At 35.2% G+C, this 18926-nt stretch overlaps 1 protein-coding gene and 1 long non-coding RNA gene across 3 annotated transcripts; both read right to left on the reverse strand.

Annotated features, from left to right (window-relative positions):
* Positions 1 to 254: 254 nt before the first annotated feature.
* Positions 255 to 722, reverse strand: LOC120268261 (protein SOB FIVE-LIKE 3-like). The gene has a single exon (XM_039275703.1). The coding sequence runs from the start codon at positions 720 to 722 to the stop codon at positions 333 to 335; it is 390 nt and encodes a 129-aa protein (XP_039131637.1). The 3' UTR covers positions 255 to 332.
* Positions 723 to 5612: 4890 nt separating this feature from the next.
* Positions 5613 to 8485, reverse strand: LOC120269241. 2 transcript variants are annotated; one of them, XR_005539111.1, is made up of 4 exons: positions 8365 to 8485; positions 8187 to 8252; positions 6987 to 7146; positions 5613 to 6501 (listed from the first exon to the last, which is right to left on the reverse strand). It is a non-coding gene; the product is annotated as an uncharacterized LOC120269241 (long non-coding RNA). The 2 variants fall into 2 exon arrangements; XR_005539112.1 differs by lacking the exon at positions 8187 to 8252.
* Positions 8486 to 18926: the final 10441 nt, after the last annotated feature.

Raw genomic sequence — 18926 nt, forward strand, 5'->3', positions numbered from 1 at the left:
AGACGGTGATATGACATGGCATAAACTGATAATATTTTCCTATATCAGTATTTCATTTTTAAAATAACTTATGAAATATTAATATGATGCAATTAAATTGTCAAATAAAAATAAAATAAAAATATTAGAATGATAATTAGCATTTTAGAATATAAAGACTAAAATAAACAACGCAATATAAAGATTGGATCCAAAATACACTTAAATTTCACTTACCATATATAGAAGAAGGAAAATAATTATTTAACCATGATCCATCTCAAAACTAATCTAAATATATGCTTATGAAATTATACATGCATGTTCAAATTACATAGAAGCACACTACCACATTACCTCCTTAGAGAAACAACACTATTCCTCTTGATATCTCTCTCCTTCTCCTTCTCCTTCTCCTTCTCATTGTTACTGATCTTCAAGCATGAAGACAAGGAACCCTTGATATTATCATCTTTAATCATCTTGGTATCATCTTTTTCATCATAATGCTTGTTTTGTTCTGGTCCAGTGGATGCATCAGAAGCCATAGAATCATCATCATCATCATCATCATCATCATCCCCACCACCACCACTATAACTACCATTTTTATCACCTTCATCTTCACTCTCATTGGAATCATCTTCATCATCATCACTCATATGGGGAAGAATGTATTTGGTCCAACCAGACTCACTACTGCTACATTCTTCACCATCTTCAATCACTTGTGAAAGATCCATATTTAAATATACATGGAACAAAAGGAAGGAAATAACTTCAGTTCAATGGCAAGACTTAAAAAGCTAGCAGCAGTGGAAAGGAATGTAAGGAACTCGTTTGGTGTAAAGGAGCTTTTATATTAATTCTATATTGTTATATTATACTCATTTTTAGTACTTGTTGCATGTTGCAAAACACTAGGTTCATACAATAATTGAAGGCATGGAATCTATTTATGTTTTCTTAGGTTTCACACATAAAGATGATAAGTTACACTGCAGCACATGGAAATTAGGGTTTGGGGGATGAGCCGCTTCCCACTACTAGTGGACTGAAGTGATTGCCTTAAATCTCGGTTATTCTGTCATTGAATTCTCATATTAAAATTTTTTCTCTTTTGAGTTTTGATTGATGGTTTTCATGCTGAATAGATTTTCTAGGTCATTTAATTATGAGGGTCTTTCCTGTCATGGGTTATATAATTTTTATGATTTTAAACAAGGCATTTATGTTTAAATAAAACTAGGTATTATGAGTTTTATGGCAAAGAGTACAACACCACCTTCAAATAGAAGAGCTGGTATTTCATTATTTTTCTAATTAAAAAGTCTAGAGTTTAAATTTACCACGCACATTTAATTTTTTTTTTTTTATTTATGCAAAGTTTATGGTCACCAATAGTGCAATAGTTGGATTGGAGTGAGTTAATGTTTCATACCAAAGGTCAAAATTTTGTTTTTTCTAAAAATAAATGGTGATACATTATCCATATTGTCAGAGTTTATGGCAGAGTTACAATACATGTTTAAATATATATGTAAAAATCAAATAAAACCAAATTGCACTATTTTTTTAATAAAAGAAAGACACCTTTTCTCATAATAATTTTTTATAATAGATACTCTTGCACTTTGGCATAAATCTATGGATGCCCCCTTTATTGAAGCACAAGGGAAACATAATCAATGAACCTAAGACCCATCCTCCAACTCTAGCATAATCATCCACCAAGTTTATCCTAGATAAAAATATATAACTTGTTTCATATGATGCAAAAGTCAAGAATGGCAAATAAGTGGAGATTAAAGTGGCTCAATACTCACCATTCATAATCATATTTAAATGCGAAAGTAAAAATATATAAATAAACATCCCTAGAAAAGGAGGACAATATCTTAAAGGAAATCTACATTCTTTTTAGTTGGAAGGAAATCATAGGATATTTAGAAGAAATCTACATCTTTTTCTTTTTGAGTATTAATGATTGTCTATTAAAAGCCATTTTTTTGATGGATTATTATCTCAAAACATCAAAAAAACAAATAAATTTAGTTGATCTTTATAAGGAAAAACATATCATTATTATTTAGCATCATATTCATTTACACTAAGATAGGTCATTATTAAGCTTGTTTAGGAGAACTTAAACTTGAATTCGGAGCCCGTAATAAGTGGACAAATAATTAATAGTATCAAAGCTAGCATTATTATGAAATGAGCCTTTTGTTACAATGATTCGCATCTTAAAAAGTTAGAAATTTTATCATGAATATTGTTCATGATGAAAAGAGTGCCTATTGGTGGCTATTGGCAATTCCATGTGGCCGGGAATTTTTTTGTCAATAATAAACCATCTTTAATCACTCTATTGAAATGACTGAAATGGTTTGTTATTACTAATTTATTGTCATGAATATTGTTAAAAAAATCTGTTATTGCAAAATTAAATAACTATTCATGATGAAAGTCTAACAAGGAAAGATATCATTGAGTATGGAAGTGTTGGGTTTCAGCCTATTTGTGGGTTGAGAATAAGTTGCGCTTTGGCCCAATATCCTAATGAAAAAATGAAAAAAAAAACTACATTAATAGTAGAAGTCACTTTAAGGAAAAGTGGGCATTTTGCTAAGCTAAGGAAAATCAAGTGAGAAAGAGGGTTGTGGTAGAAGGTTTAGGACATTGAGAGAGTGACAGAGACAAGAAACCAAGTAGAAGATGAAAAAGAAAGGGAGTTAGGGCTTAAGCAAGTAAGATAATTGGATTGTAAATTGGTGCCGGATCTTGCCCAAATTTTGGGTAGTGAATCCTTGTGGGTGGCTCTCCAAACCTACTGATTTGATCTTTCCTTAATCTTTTCTTGATATTTATATTATCTATCATAGAGTTGATAAGGTCTATGTGTTGTTTGTGAGCATCTTGTTGATGTGCATCTTGCCTCTTTGTTGTAATCCTCTAGTTGTATCCAGAGAGAAAACCCTATTGTATTCCATTGTTAATGTAGTGAAGTATTTCTAAGTGGCTCTAAGGAATCTCATGATTTTTCTCTCAATTCGAAGGGTTTCCACTCTAAATTAGGTGTCTTGCATGGTTGTATGCGCATTTGTCGTCTTTAGAATTCATTATCTTATTGTAGAGCACAAAGAGAGATTATTTTCACATTTGTAAGTGCTGCATTGTTACTAGGAAGTCATCCCCCCGCATAGGAGGCTGAGGCTGCACAAACTTGATAGAAGGATGTGCGGTTGCACAGATTCGGTAGAGAGTTGTGCAGGCAGTTCGAACTCGCATAAAGGCCGCACATGAACAATAAATTACTATAGTTGGTGAGATGATGCTTTTGCTATAGTAATCTTTGTTGGCGAAAAGTCATGCGAGCTAGTGTCATGCTCACAAAAGAGACCGCATGCGCTAGAGCGAGAAGGGTGTCTTGGGTTAATGTGTGCCCCGGAGAGGGTCGCATATGTGAATAATAACATTGCTACTGATACGATGAAATGGAATCTTTGCTATAGTGTTTCTGCTGAAAATTTCTACTATTGCATTGATGGGAACCTCGACAAGAAGGATCATTGAAAATTAATAACTTTCTTTTGGATAAAATTTCATCATTTATAAAGGCATGAAATTTTGATAAGGAAAAGTTTATTTTTATGGCCAAAATAACACATTATTAAATTCACAATTCGATCATAAAGTATTGTTTTCCCATTGTTCAAGACCAAAGTACTATTTATAGTACTGTTTAAATAGACCCCCGGTGGATCCCTGTGAGAGGAGTCGTATCCTCATTTCCATGATTGTACGATAGAGGGATTTATTAACTCGGATTAGTTTTTGTAAAATCCTCTGGGCATGCAAGCATGTGGAGGACTTTCGTTGCCCCATATGATGCTTGACCAAATTCATAAGTTCTTTTTTGTTGATAAGCCATTGTAACTGGTGTATTTTTATACATGTCTGTTCTTTGACAAACTCTTAAATATAGAGCGCTTGTTGCCTATTGATAAGTGCTTGAGTAGACATATTTCTCTATATGTTTTACACTAATTGAGAATCATTTTTATCATGGTTTATGTCTCATAAAGTGTATTTGGTGTTCTTTTGTGCAAATAGGTTGTGGAAGTCTTGAAAGATGAAAAGAAAGCAAAGATAGGTTATGGAGGCACCTTTTGGGAGTTTTTGTGCAACATAAGGATCAAGACACAAGAGGAGCTCATGTACACCATTGTGTGTGTGCCAACTTTCAAGAGAATTAAAGCCAAATTGTGAGTTGGAAGGGCACAAAGACAGTCACACTCCTATGTCGCTACTTGTGCAAAGAGTTTAAGAATCTTCCCAACGATAATTAGACGACGAGAAGCCTCATAACCTATCACATGGGCGTGTGCCCATCCATGTGGCCTCAAGAGAAGAGTGTTGGAACATTGATTATGAAGAATACTGTAGAAAAATACCGTAACATATCACTGTAAAAAAATATTGTTAACGCGATTGTGTGAAATTTCCATGCGATCATGTTGCCGATTTTCCAGGCCACACGGTCATGTGGGAGGCTCACATAGTCGCGTGGAAGCACGTAATAGACGAGGTTTTTGACTATAAATAGCCCTTTTGCACTATTTTTTGGAGACTTTTTGCTAGCATTTGAAAGGCAAAGCGGTTAGGGAGGGAAAGAACATCAATAATGGACAATCAATCACCAATATGATCAATTGATAAAAATACAAGTTCAATTTTCTCATGATCAAATAATTGCCAAAGAATCACATTCATATGTACCGACCCACAATGAACATGAAAATATACTTCTACCACCACGTGCCTTGTGTGTCAAGATATGGTCCAATTATTACATTCAGGGTTTTGATATGATCTATATTTCCCAACATAATGTCTCTACTCTCAAATATCAACATTAACTTTTTCAATTATAACTTCATTACACAGGTTTTCAAAAATTGATTTCTTTCTCATGGACTATATCATTATTCATGAACATGACCCTTTTTCATACACCATTCCTCCAACATTTTTATTCATCCCAAAAAGAGCCAATCATCCCAACTAATACAAGAGGTCTACTTAGTCCTTTTTACAAAGATCACAATAAATCTAACTCCCAAAGATCTTGAATTGCTAAAATCAAATTAACATCACTTATGAAGTTCACTATACTACACATAATAATTCTTCAAAGGAATTTCCATTGCATTAAAATAGGCACATCACAACTAGGCATTTCCATTCAATAATAATTTTAGTCATCAACACACATCCTCTCACAATTGTAGAATCTAACTATATTCAAACTTTGCATACTCCATTTGCAATATCATACCTCAAAACTTTAGAAAAATTAATATATCAAATTCATTGAATTGCTCTTAATCCACACATTACTAAATAAGTTGAAACTTCAACCTCATAAGGATCACCCGAAGTATGCTTCAATTAAACCAATGATCCATCATCATTAACTTCACGATTCATAGCCTTGTTTTCAAATTATTATTATGACAATACAACCCAATTGAAACATACATTATGGAATGTATCATAATTGATTCAATTTAACACAATCATTAAAATTTTTGATAATTTCTCAATCATCCATAGAGAGTATACACTTTATTATTTTACATCTACTCATTCAGACCCAATCACACCAAGTTGCACGTACAATGACTTAAAACAACATATCCCAGGCTAAGAGATGAGAGGAGGATGATAACTACAGTACCGCAGAAAATATAGAAACTTTCAATAGAAAGCACAACAAGAATACAACAATAAGAAAATCTTCTGCTTAGACAAGAAAAGAGCAGACTTACAGATTGGAGTAACAGCTTTGCGATGTGTGTGCAAGTGCTGTGCTGGCATAACTGACTAAAAAGAACACCAAGGTAACCTTAAAAAAAAAAAAATTCTATATGCATTAATGCTATATATAGAACTCTATTGGGATTCACTAATTACAAGGATGAAAAATCAAATTTCTGACCCAATCAAGAAACAAACTCTAGGTCTAGGTTATGTTGTCTAAACCTAAACCTCAGGCTCTGATACCCCTAACGTATGTCACGCCCTGACACACAGGTCTCATACGCAACATACCGCCACGATAATTCAAGGGAGGTTAAACACTATCTCAACCCTTGATCATCGTAAGGCTAACCTGCTCTCTGAACAAACTTAACAATAAAGTGAATGTAACAATTCTCTGCACAAGACTAACTTGACAAACTAAGGATAGGGGACATAGTGCTCACACTTCAAAATACAAGATTTTAATACAAACCAAACATTGAGTATGGTTTCTCATGCAACACTTAGACCACAACTAATGCAAGGGTTCTTAAGATACAGAAATGAATACATAAGTTAACAAGTTACTTATATTAAAGGATTCCACACTGTACATGGCAATAACTAAGAACATGCACAATTAACTCAAGTAACTACTCTAAAACCAACTCTTGCCATGCACTCCACGTCCGCATCACTTCACTGAACTGACACCTGGGAAGAGGAAAGAGATGGTGAACAACCACAGTTACTTAGTGAGGGGAAGTTAGCACAACCCCAGCAGAAGACACCAATAACAAAAATAATAACAAATCACCAACATAAATACTTTACCAAAAGGAAAATAATAGTTTAGAACCGAATCACATATGCAAGCAAACATTAACACAGTATAACAAAAAGATAGAGTGAAGAAAACATTGGGTTCAAAATATAAATAATGAGTTGACATCAAATCAATTACCAAACATAAAATATAATAGTCAAAATAGTTTGAAACATAAGTATAACAAGCTAAGTAATGTGAGTTTCAAAATAAATAAATATAATACTTGTGCCATATCAAATTTATGGGAGACTGCCCTCCTAAGAGCGGCAGCTGGGCTTTATCCCTTCACCACAAATTTGAGATGACACAAAATAAGGAACACAACGGAAATAAATCTCAAACCCAGCATAAATCAACACCCAACACTCACCCAGCATAAGGTGGTCTAGAAGCATCCCTAAACCTTCACCGTGGCCGCGGCTAGGTTCGGGGCCGTTAAGGTACTCAGGCCCTTGACGTTGACCCATCGGTTCACCGGTTGGTAACTCTGGCTAACCGATGAATATCCAGCTAGAGTTCTACACTCCCACCTGAACTAGCCCTCGCAGTAATTAGCCAGTTAGCACACCACCTCAATAAGCTAGTCGTGGAGACCTCCTACTACAGTAGGATATCACTATGCAATCACCATAATGAACACAACTCTACTCGGAGTATAATAGCCAGCCATAATAATCAATCAACAACACCTCGACCATTTACAAGAGGAAATGATAAAAGCATAAGCAAAGCTCAAACTTTTTAACACAAATCGATTTACAAATTCCAATACAAGAAACAACATGGAAATCTTTTCCTTTCAACACTTCAAAATGAGTTTCAAGTCTTAGATTTCATGAAATCAATGATTTTCACAACAAATCCCAAGTTTCACACAAACAAGGATTTCGCAAACTCGTTGAAAGATGTCAATCACAAATCCAACATTAACAATTCAAATACCAAATAAGACATTAAAAAACATTAACAATAATAACTATCATTCACCAAAATGCCAAACAAGTAAAAACTAGTAAAGATTTACTTAAACCATGATAGAAACATATATAAATGTATATATAGTTATCGGTATTCTTCTAATAAAGCTATGCTTTACAATCCCATTCACAAAAATGACGATTATCTTCCTTGCAAGCAAATCCTCGGCTAATTCTTTACCTCTAGCCAACGCTTCTTGTTTTTGCCAAGGCATATCAAACAACAATTGTTAATACAAAGACCAAGCAAGAAACCTTAGGTTTCTTCTACCAAACAACCCTAATAAACTCTAGGGCTTGCTCAAACTAACACCTTAGGCTACAAAAGAAGATCTAAGAGTTTTAAGCTTCTCACTAAACCAAGGAAACCAAGAAAACAAGAACTCACCGGAGCTACAATAACCCTAATTTCTATGATGAAGGATCTCCCCCAATCTTTAACAAATCAAGGGAAAAATACAATCATCAACACGTTCTAAACTCAAAAGCAACTAAACACCAAGATTTTCCACCAAGGAAACTTAAAGAAACACCACAAAAAGGGAGGGAAAGAAGAAGAAGAAGAAGAAGAAGAAGAAGAAGAAGAACCCTACCTCCAAGTTTCTTAAAACTCCAAGGAGATCTTCACAAGAGGGGAGAAAGGAGATCCTCAAGCTTCACTAACAAAGAACAAGGAGGAGAACAAGGCTCAAGCTCAAAATTGAGCAAACAAACTAACCCTAGCCTCAACTAACAAACCAAAGAAGAAAGAAGGAGAGAAGAAGAGCTTACCTTGAAGAGGCAATTGATTAATCTTTAAGATCCACAAACAAGCCCAAGAAAACCTCCAAAATCAGCCTTTAGGCTGCCAACAATGGCCAAGGATGAAAGGAGAAGAGAAGGGGAGGGTTAGGGAGAAGAAAGCACAAGAAAAGGCTTCAAAACTGGTTTAAAAAGGGCAAAACCGTGCGTGTGCGGGCTGGTGTGTGGCCCGCATAGTGCTCACACACCCTTTTTCCTGTGATGTGAGCCATAGTGCATGTGCGGCCCACACACCAGGCCGCACACCCTTCTGCTTGGGTGTGCGGCCCCCTATGTGGCCGCACACACCCTTGGAAGGGCTGTGCGGCCTGTGCACAGCCCACACACACTTTAAACCCTCGGAAACACCCTGAAACCCTAGCAAGAAGCCCTATACTAAAAACAAAAAGAATTAAATCGAGATATCAAATGAACTAACAAGGAATGGCCGAAAGAAAAATACCACTCTACTCAAGAAAGTAAAAACCTGAAATACCACATCTGTCTTGGTATTAACATGTCTTTTTGCTTCATCCATTCTCTTTTACTTCTTTACTAAATGTAATTCTATCAACTTGAGGCTAATGGTGTCAAATGAGCCGGCACGGCCTGGGCCCACTACGGCCCACGCACTACTATACGTGCTCGGTTCGGCACGGCCCGCCAACCACCAAGGTCGGCCCAGCACGTGGTCCGATCCGGTTATATTATATTTATATTTTTTATTTTAAACCCCAAAAATATAAAAAAATACCCTAAAATCGCTAAAAAATATAAAAAATATCCTAAAATTCAAAAAGATAGAACTAAAAGCTTTATTGACTAAAAAAACAAAAAGTATACCAAAAAACAAAAAAAAAGAAAGAAAAACTTTGCATTTAGGCATGTCATTTGGCGTATGCAGCGGGCCGAGCCATGCGGCCCAGCGTAAATTCCCAGCCCAAAGACGCGGCCGGGCACACATCTGTAGCACCATGCTTGGGCCAATCGCTGCCTAACTCGCGTCGGGCCGTGCTGGGCCCAGACCGGCATGGCCCATTTGACACCACTACTTGAGGCAAGGACAAAATGGATTGTTAAGCTTCATGAAATAGATTATTCTATCATTTTGTTGGTTCAAAAACTTCATCATATATTTCTCTAAGTTCAATCACTTAGGCGTCATTGATCAAGGCATTATTGTTGTTTAACTTCTTTAACTTTATTACACAAGAGGATTTAATTAATGTTAATATCAATTTGAAACCTTTAATTAATTGTCATGTTAAAAAGATAATTAAACACAATATATTCTTAGCTAGATTATTTGTTCAAACTCATTTTGGCAAAACCATTCACAAAAGTTCCATCCACACACTTTCTTGTCTCTATAAATGTCTGAAACGGATAAGTTCCTTGCATGCTCACTTGTCTAAAGCCAATAAAGATGTTATGGTTGCACATGTGTGCATGTGGATGTATAAAGAGCACATACAATCGAGGAAATTAAGTTGTGAATTGCACTATATATGGTCAAGTTGGCAAAAAGAGGTCATACTTGTGTAAGCCACCAGGTTTAGCTTTCCCTATTATGAGTATTTATATTACCTTATTTCCTCCCTATTAATATAAAATAATTAATAGTACTATTATATGGAATAGTTATATAATAAGTAGGCAATCAACTTCGTATACAACATAACTGAAATTTGTCATTATTCAGATGAGTGATCAAGTACTCCCAATCCTTTTTAATGCCTTGTCCGATACTTTGTCTTCTTTGGATTTGTATCTCTTTTTTAAACACTACAATTTTCTTATGCATTTTTCCTCAAGAAATTTGATTTTTAAAAGATTGCAACAGAGTAAAATGACATTGTTGCCTATTGTTTTTATATAATTTGAATTATGGGAAAGTGAAATGCATTAAATATTAAGGCTAGCTGCGGGCCTGCGGCATACACTATTTGTCTTCCTTTATCATTAGCAACACTTTCTTCTCCTTCTTATATATATATATATATATTTTTTTTTTCTTCTGTATAAATATATATATTTTTAATATTTTGTTTTGTTTCCCTCCTTAGTGATCACATCTCTATCATGCCGGAGAAAAAAAAATAAGAAGAAGATTATGATGATGATAAAAGATGAGAGAAAATGATAGAAGAGGTTGAAGTTAAATTTTTACATACTTGAAATAAGATCTTTCATTACTAGTTAGAGAGCCATTATCTAGTAAGTTAGAAAGCCATTTTAGCAAGTTAGTGCAATTGTCTTATATTCTTTTCTCACAAGCTAGAGCCATTGTCTAGCACAGAACTGCCGCTATCTAGTAGGTTGACACCATTACCTAACAAGTTGGCACCATAACTTAGGAATTCGGTGAGGATAAAACGATTAGCGGGAAAAGAAAATAACTTTTATAATTATATCTTACTCTCTTCTTTCGTCCACTCTAAAGCCTTTCTTCCTTCTCTTTTCCTTCCCTGCCATGGAAAAATTAGTGTGTGTGTGGGGGGGGAGCCTTTCTTCCTTCTCTTTTCCTTCCCTTGCCATGGAAAATTAGTGTGTGTGTGGGGAGGGTGTAGGATGCTCCATCTCCCCTTCTGAATCCTCCTTCACGATCCCCGGGCGCAAGTTGCCTCTCAGCACGCCCGTAATTCTGATTCTTCTCCCCTCCACAACCCACAAATCTTGGCTAAGCTTAAGTAATCCACCTCTGATTTCATCAAGCTAGATGTTGTCGATGTCATCTTTCATGCACGTATGAAATTTTAGAACTCTTTATATGGGAAGTTCTTTGGTAAACCTCCCCCATTCATTTAGGTAAAGTCTTCTCTAGTGTCTAAATGGGAGGAGTATGGTGAAATTCTGATTTTTGACCTCCCGAACGGGTTTCTTTTGATTCAATATCCTTTCTCATCTGTGATGCAATGTTTCCTTACTGATGGCCCATGGTCGATTAATGGCATAATCCTTTAGTTCTCTCCATGGCAGTCGTTATTTGAACTTTCTTTTACCAAACTCACCACAACCGCCATTTGGGCTCAGCTCCATAGCCTTCCAGTTGATTTGTGGGATGGTGAGTCCCTGGAATCAGTAATAACCCATCTCAGTCATCTGCTAAAAATTGATGATCTCATCCTCTCATTAACACGATCCAAATTTGCCCGAGTGTGCATTGAGATTGATCTTTCTAAGCCTCTATGCAAAGGTTTCTGGCTTGGAGATGATTCTCATCATATTTTTGTGGTTGTTCTCTATGAGCATTTGCCTACATTTTGTTATGCTTGTGGTGTCATAAAACATAGTTCTAACTCCTACTCTCGTGTGGTGATGGCCGGGGCAGATTGGACATCTTCATCCCTCCAGGTTTCTCGGGGGTTAGCGGTAGATCCGTGTCATCCTGTGGATGTTGCTACCGGAGACACGAAAATGAACAATCCTCAGAAGCCGGATTTCATAGGTGACCATAATTCTCCGTTAGACTTTGATTTCGGCCCTGGGTGCTAGTTTCTGGCCGGTGCGGCTGTGCCCGTGGTCGTGGGACTATACTTGGTGCTAGTCGCGTGATTGACGACGTGGCAGTCACTAAGAATACTGACCTTAATGGTTCTTGGGATGCGTCTTTTCGTGAGACACGTGGAGCTTTCAGGGGTCGCAATCGTGGTGGTGCCCTTTCTTCTTGTGCTGTACACGCCGAATACATTAACACTGATATGACCCCAATGGACGATTCTCGTGTCATTCAAAATCCTCCTGTTGATTTTCCCTTGTAGAGAATCATTTGGGAAAATGGACTCGTCTAATCTTTCTAATAAAGCTAATAATCCTCTGGAAACGGTCCAAGTTCCAACCTTCTCCACTGTGCTTCTCCCTACTGTTCGCAAGGGAAAAACCCCTCTCCATCCTCACTCTAGGTCACCACCTCCTATCCTTCGCTCTTCCATCTCTATTTTAGCTGCTCAAGCCTCACCTATCCCCTCTAGCTCCGATGAGATGGTGGTGGACGAAGTTTCTGCGACTTTAGGGCAACATATTCCTGAAGATTTCAACAATTAATATGATGATGATTCAGATGACTCGAATGAGGATATAGCTGGCGATGAAGGACCGGATGATTTGATGACCCTTGATCAACTTCAGGATGGGGTCTACCAGGATGCTCTTATTTGAAAGGGTTCTCACGTGATGTTTACTTCTCAGAAGAAGGGAAGAGTTAAGGTTGGTGAGCATAGCTCCTAATCTCCTATTTCTCTTCTATGGTGTTTAGTTATCCTTCTTACCTCCTTTATGGAAGTGTTCTTACTTTTTGTTATTGCTATTATCATTCTCATTTTTATGAATAAAGCTAACATAATCTGTTGGAATTATAGGCGCATCTCGTCTAAGGATACTTCTACTCGTGTTTTGTATCTCATTCAGAAGCATAGACCCATGATCATCTGTTTGGTTGAAACCAGAGCTAATTCTAAGCGTGTTGACAGGTTCAGCGTTAAGACGCCTCGCAACTGGGACTGGGTTGCCCTATTGGCTAATGGGTTCTCTTGGGGATCATCATCATCTGGAATAAAGCTATTGGTTAGGTCTCCCCCATCGGTGTGTCCTGTAGAACTTTGCACTTGGTTATTTCTCCTAACTCTTCTCTTAACTGGCTTATTTCTGTTGTTTATAATTCTAACCACATTCGTGTCTAGTGCTCTCTCTGGCATGAGCTTTCTAAAATGTCTTCTCTTGATCTACCTTGGCTTATGCTCCAGACATTCTTTCCTTAATTAATTCAGCCGATCCAGTTTGCTTTTGGTGTATCTCTCCTTGGATCAACTCTCTCAGATTGTCTCTTGAAGCTGCCCATCATCCCCACATTCATATCATTCCTTGCGATTGGATGATCCCTACTTCCAAGCTTTCCATTATCGGTTGAAACCTGCACACTATAACTTTGTATCACGACGGGTGTGAACTCCCTAATTGGCTCCTAAAAGCTTTTACTGAGTCGAGCTTTGTTTTTTTATTTTTGTCTTTGTTTCTTAGTTCTGGTCTTTCTTTTCGAATTTTTTGTTTTTTCTTGTTTTTTCTTTTAATAAAAGCCTTTGGGCTCCTTAACCCCCCCCCAACAAAAAAAAAACTTAGGAGTCCGGTGAACTCCAGTGGTATCTTGTTAAAAATTATAAATGTAGGGATTTGAACCATAACCAATCGATTACAACTCTAACATCTTAACCATCAAGCTATTCTATTTAGTTTTTCTTTTTCTTTTTTTTAGTTTTAATTTATATATATTTGAACTATAGTTTTGGTTACCACTAAAGCTAGAGCAACAATCAAGTGGGCCACTGCATAGCTAGCTTAGTGAGTAATAGTTCAGCAAATTAACTCTAGTGGTTTCTCGACATAAATAAATAAATAAATAAATAATAAATAATAATTATATAAATAAAAAAGGAAAGAAACTGATCAATTACAACCCCAACACGATAACACTTTAACCATTAAGCTACACTATATAGTTTGTTTAGGCGTGAATTTATATATATTTGAACCTATAATAACTTTAATTACCACTTTTGCTAGGGCAACCATTAGGTTGGCTAGCACAGTGTGTATGACTAGTTTAGTGACTACCAGTTCCGTATAGCACCTAGTAATTTGGTGAATTCTAGTTGTTTCTTAACAAAGAATAATAAGTACGGGGTTTTCTTCCTCAATGCATCTTAATTAATGAAAGAAGAACGAGGATTGTTAAAAACAAAGAGAAATAGGAAAATGTTAAAAATAAAGAGAAATAGGAAAATGAACCATAGAAAGAACATGACTAACAAGAAAAAAAAAGGAGAATGAGAACAATAATAATAAAAAGGATCATTTACGCAGAAAAGAAAAACAAGAAGAAGAAATATAATGAAAGTAAAAAAGAATAGAAGAAGTTGATATGTGAATATTTTTGATATTATAAAAAATTAAAAAATTAATTTAATGTCTAAACCCCCGGTTCCCTCATTGACGTCTTCTCCATCGTCTAGTATGCATTGAATTTATCTAGTTCCACTCACATCCTTGTGTTGCCTCTCATGAATTAATTCTTTACATTAGTGAAACCAAGGGCACATTAAAATAAAATAAATTAGAGATATCAAGAAATAAATCTTTCAAAATCATATTTTAATTTTGCTAATCATACTCCAAATCTATTTAACTATCATTTTTTGCCCGTATTAATCTGAAGAGGTGCCAAATTATGGTTTTAAATAAGTTTACCACCAGAGAAATTAATTGGACTAACATCAATTACAAATTATGTACAAAATTGTTATGTAATTTTAAGGAAAAAATTATTTTTTAAATATACTTATTTAATAATTAATTTTAAACCATTAATATTAATACATATTTATTATTATTTTAAAAGTAAAATATTTGGTATCTTATTATTTATAATTAAGTCAAAATTTTTAGTTAGTCCATAAAATTTTTTTTTCTTTAACTTTAATATTAAAAAAAAAACTTTTAATTGCATATCTTTATCCATACTTTATGTAAATTAGTCATTAAACTGTATATGGTTTAGGTTAAAATGTAATGAGGATATGAGTAGTGGCCTTCTTGAAGCAAAACTTAATTTTATAAGGAGTAATATAAATTAGTGATGAATTGTTATAATGTAGTTGTTTTGTTAGAATGTTCTGTGTCTGAGTGGAGGGAGAATGGAGAGAGTCCGGGGTTGTTTAGTTTATAGATCGGGATGGAAGTAAGAAAGTAAGGAACTCCCACTTCGGTAGAAGTCCCACTTCTACATGGAAGTGTCACTTCCTACTGTTTGGTTGCACACCAAAATCATGCACTTCTGTTCCACTTTCTATGTTTGGTTTATAGGAGTGAAAGCTTGGAACTCTCACTTCAAGACTTTCATGTGTTTGGTTGGCGTGGAAGTAGGTATAAAATCACCACTTTCTCATAGTGGTGTGGTTACCAACCCATACCTGAAATTTTATTAAAAATAAATTTTTTATGTAAATTTCTAAATTGTATAAATAATTTGTTTTCCATTGAAAATTTTACCAAAAACTACATTTGAATATGGTATTCAAATGCAAACAAATATCTGAGTGAACATCAGCACATTGGAATCACTCAAAATTTCATAATTTTTATGAGACATCCAAGTTTTAAAAAGCAACAACCCAAGCACTAATAACTAAACAACAAGAAACTTTGTGTTGAATTTGTAAACATACGCCAGTTTTCAGCACATAAACATAAAATAAAATAAATATATGAAAGACAATTTATAACAAGAATTCTACTCCCATTTGAAACATCAATGAGCCTAGAACATCTAGTGATTCCAATGTGCTGATGTTCACTCGAGCATCCTTTCATTGACCATCAATGAGCCTAGAACATGTTTTATATCCATGTCATAGACAATAAGAAATAATACCAAATGGAGACATATGGCAACATGGCTCAACATTTCTGGCATAACAACAATTATTCCAAAACATGAATAAATTCATCCATTGATTGATTCATCTAGGAACAATTCAAAAATAGGATGCATATAGATTACCGTTGAGTCATTCTAACACAAAATAAGATAAACAACACAAAGGAGTTGATAGTTAAAGTTCATATAGGCATTGTCTATGACAACATCATGCCTAATAGTTCAACATAAATAAAAGCATCCCATATTACACAGCATATCAGGCCATGGGAGAACTAAGGAATCTCTCGATCCAAGCTTTTCTCATATCAAGCTTTTTCTGGGCAAACCTCCAACCTTCCCCCTCATATGCATCAAGGTAGTCAAACACCTCCTCCAATTGATTATCCTCAAATCCCTTAATTTCGAACACCTTGTTGTAGATCATGGATGTCATAAGTGCAGGATTTTCCATAGCTGCTCCCATTCTATCAACTGCATGTATTAAGTCTGCTATAGAAGCACCATCGACTTGAGCATTACCTCTTCTTGCCCCTCGCTGGGTTCTAATGGGAGTTGAAGTTGATAAGATACTATGAATTGGTGGGCTTATGTTTTGGTCACCATTATCTTCATTGTTGACATGTATTTCATTTGGCTCACCTTCTAACTCCATGTCTTCATCTTCCAATCTCTCTTTAATATTTGCAAACATAGAGGTCGCATAGGATCTAGTAGCATTATCATCTCCACAAATAATGCATAACCCATCAAAGTTGTTTAATGGCATGTTAATAAATAGTATTGTTGCTGGATGAGCTTGCAATACTCAAAGTTAACATATATAGTACACTTATTATCAATGTGTGGAAGCATTGAAATTTATTTGTTTTTAAATTACATCTGTGTATGTTTTGTACACTTCTGGGGGGAAGTGTGATTATCTTCTTTGCATTATTCCAACCAGCACCACTTAATCCTTTTGCTTTCTTTATCTCACAGAATCGTGTCTTCAATGTTCTATAGTGATTCTCAACATTGTCAGCTGTATAATCTATCTTAAACATAGCATTGACAACACTTGCAGCATATACAAATGCTGGTTTCTTGAAAGTCTTATCACATGTCATGCCTTTCTTTACCTGTTCAATAAGTACAAGAATTTGAAAATCATCATACTCAGTTTTCCAGAGTTTGTTAGGTGTGCCACATCTGGCATGTGCCCCAGATGAACTACCAATCTCCGTTGTGGCCCATCCATCTTGTTATGAGCTAATAAAATACTACATTATCAATGATGATCATGCATGATATAAAGAACCATAATCACACATGATTATTAAACTGATTAAATAACGATTATTCTCCAAAGTTGACATGAAGAAAATAAACATGAATATCAAACACATCAAATATTGTTTACTCTCCAATACAATAAGCATAGCTATAATCACAAAACAATAGATTGCAATAAACATAGTAATGGCCCAATCTAAGAAGTTGTATAACGCAACCACATCTCATTGGCAATCTTGTCTCTAAATTCAACCCACAATCTATTTTCTTCTTTTAGTTCACTTTGGGAGTGGTTCTGAGATATGATTGGGTCATCTTCAATTTCTAGATCTGGAAGTTGAACGATCTGTTCATTTGGGTCAACACGTAAAATATAATTATGTAGGATGCAAGTAGCTAGTACTAGATTCACTTGAATCTCAAATGGATAGAATGGTTGTGAAGTCAGAATTTTGAAACGGTCCTTAAGTATACCAAAGGCATGCTTGACTCTTGTACGTAAAGATGCGTGTCTTAGATTAAACAATTCTTTAAAATTTGTCGGTGCACGGCCGTTGTGTTCCTTCAAATGATACCCAACTCCATGATAAAGTGCAATAAAACTGGACATTGTGGTGTAGCCAGCATCAACCAAATAATATTTTCCTCCACCAAGCACCTAAATTTTAGAACATTTCTTTATATAATTGTTTCCTTCAAATATTTCATGCATACCTTCCTTAACCCCTCAGGTTGAGTACGTGATATAGTATCTTTCAAAATTGTAAAATCATTTGCTGACCTTCCCACCCTGCTAAGACATAATTAAATTTTAGGTCTGGGTCCACTACAACAAGCACATTTTGGGTTAGTCCTTTACGCCCATGAAAACGTGGTAACTCTTCCTGTGGGACAGATGCCACTATATATGTTCCATCTAATAATCCAATGAAGTCCTGCAATTAGTTGTTTCAGTATAAGTTGAGATAACTACTTTAGTTTTATAAGATTGAAATTTTTAAGAGATGTTCACTTACTTTAAAAAATGGATACCAACTAGGATTGTTCTCTATGTCAAGATGGCAACTATGTCGTGGAGGTTGTACAAAATCATCTATAATGCAACAAACTGCTCATAGAACATCGTTAAAGTATCTACTAATAGTCTCCCCGATCGTAGAAATTCAATTGGCATAATTCTATTTTTTGTGTTGTGCCCAATTATATGCAAAAACATAGCCAATTGTTCTTCTATGGACACATGCCTTGTATCACGTAAGAGGTATTTATCACGCATGATTGATGCAAGATGCATAAAGGGCCCCACATCCATTCTGAGGTAGCTCACACAATAATCTGTCCCGTTCCTTAAAATGCGGTGCATGTGTGGCTTCCTAGTCAAGTCTATAAACACTGAAGGCTCCTTTGACCTGGATGATTTACACATCCCTATCTATTCATTTATAATCCAAACAATAACTACCATCACTATAAATGTGGCAGCATAATATTTTGCCTGTTTGTTTGAGATCCAATTATCCATCTACATAATAGGTAATTTTCTCGTTAAAGTTATGTATAATTGGAAATTGAAGTGCAAACAAGATGATGTAAATGTTCGATAAATCAGTGCTATGCATATTTACCATTTTGTCATTAAAGATATCAAAAGATGGACAAGTGTTTATTATTATTATTATTATTATTATTATTATTATTATTATTATTATTTAAATAATGTTTTAGTTTTACATATTCAATCATTATTCTTTTAGTTTTACATATTTAATCATTATTCAACCATTATTCTTTTAGACAATAGTGTTTTACATATTCAATCATTATTCATTTAGTCAATAATATTTGCATA

Source organism: Dioscorea cayenensis, chromosome 9 (genome assembly GCF_009730915.1).
Source record: "Dioscorea cayenensis subsp. rotundata cultivar TDr96_F1 chromosome 9, TDr96_F1_v2_PseudoChromosome.rev07_lg8_w22 25.fasta, whole genome shotgun sequence".
NCBI lineage: Eukaryota > Viridiplantae > Streptophyta > Magnoliopsida > Dioscoreales > Dioscoreaceae > Dioscorea > Dioscorea cayenensis.

Excerpts from the sequence above, each read along its gene's own strand:
- LOC120268261 (XM_039275703.1), bottom strand. The coding sequence starts at position 722 with ATGGATCTTTCACAAGTGATTGAAGATGGTGAAGAATGTAGCAGTAGT.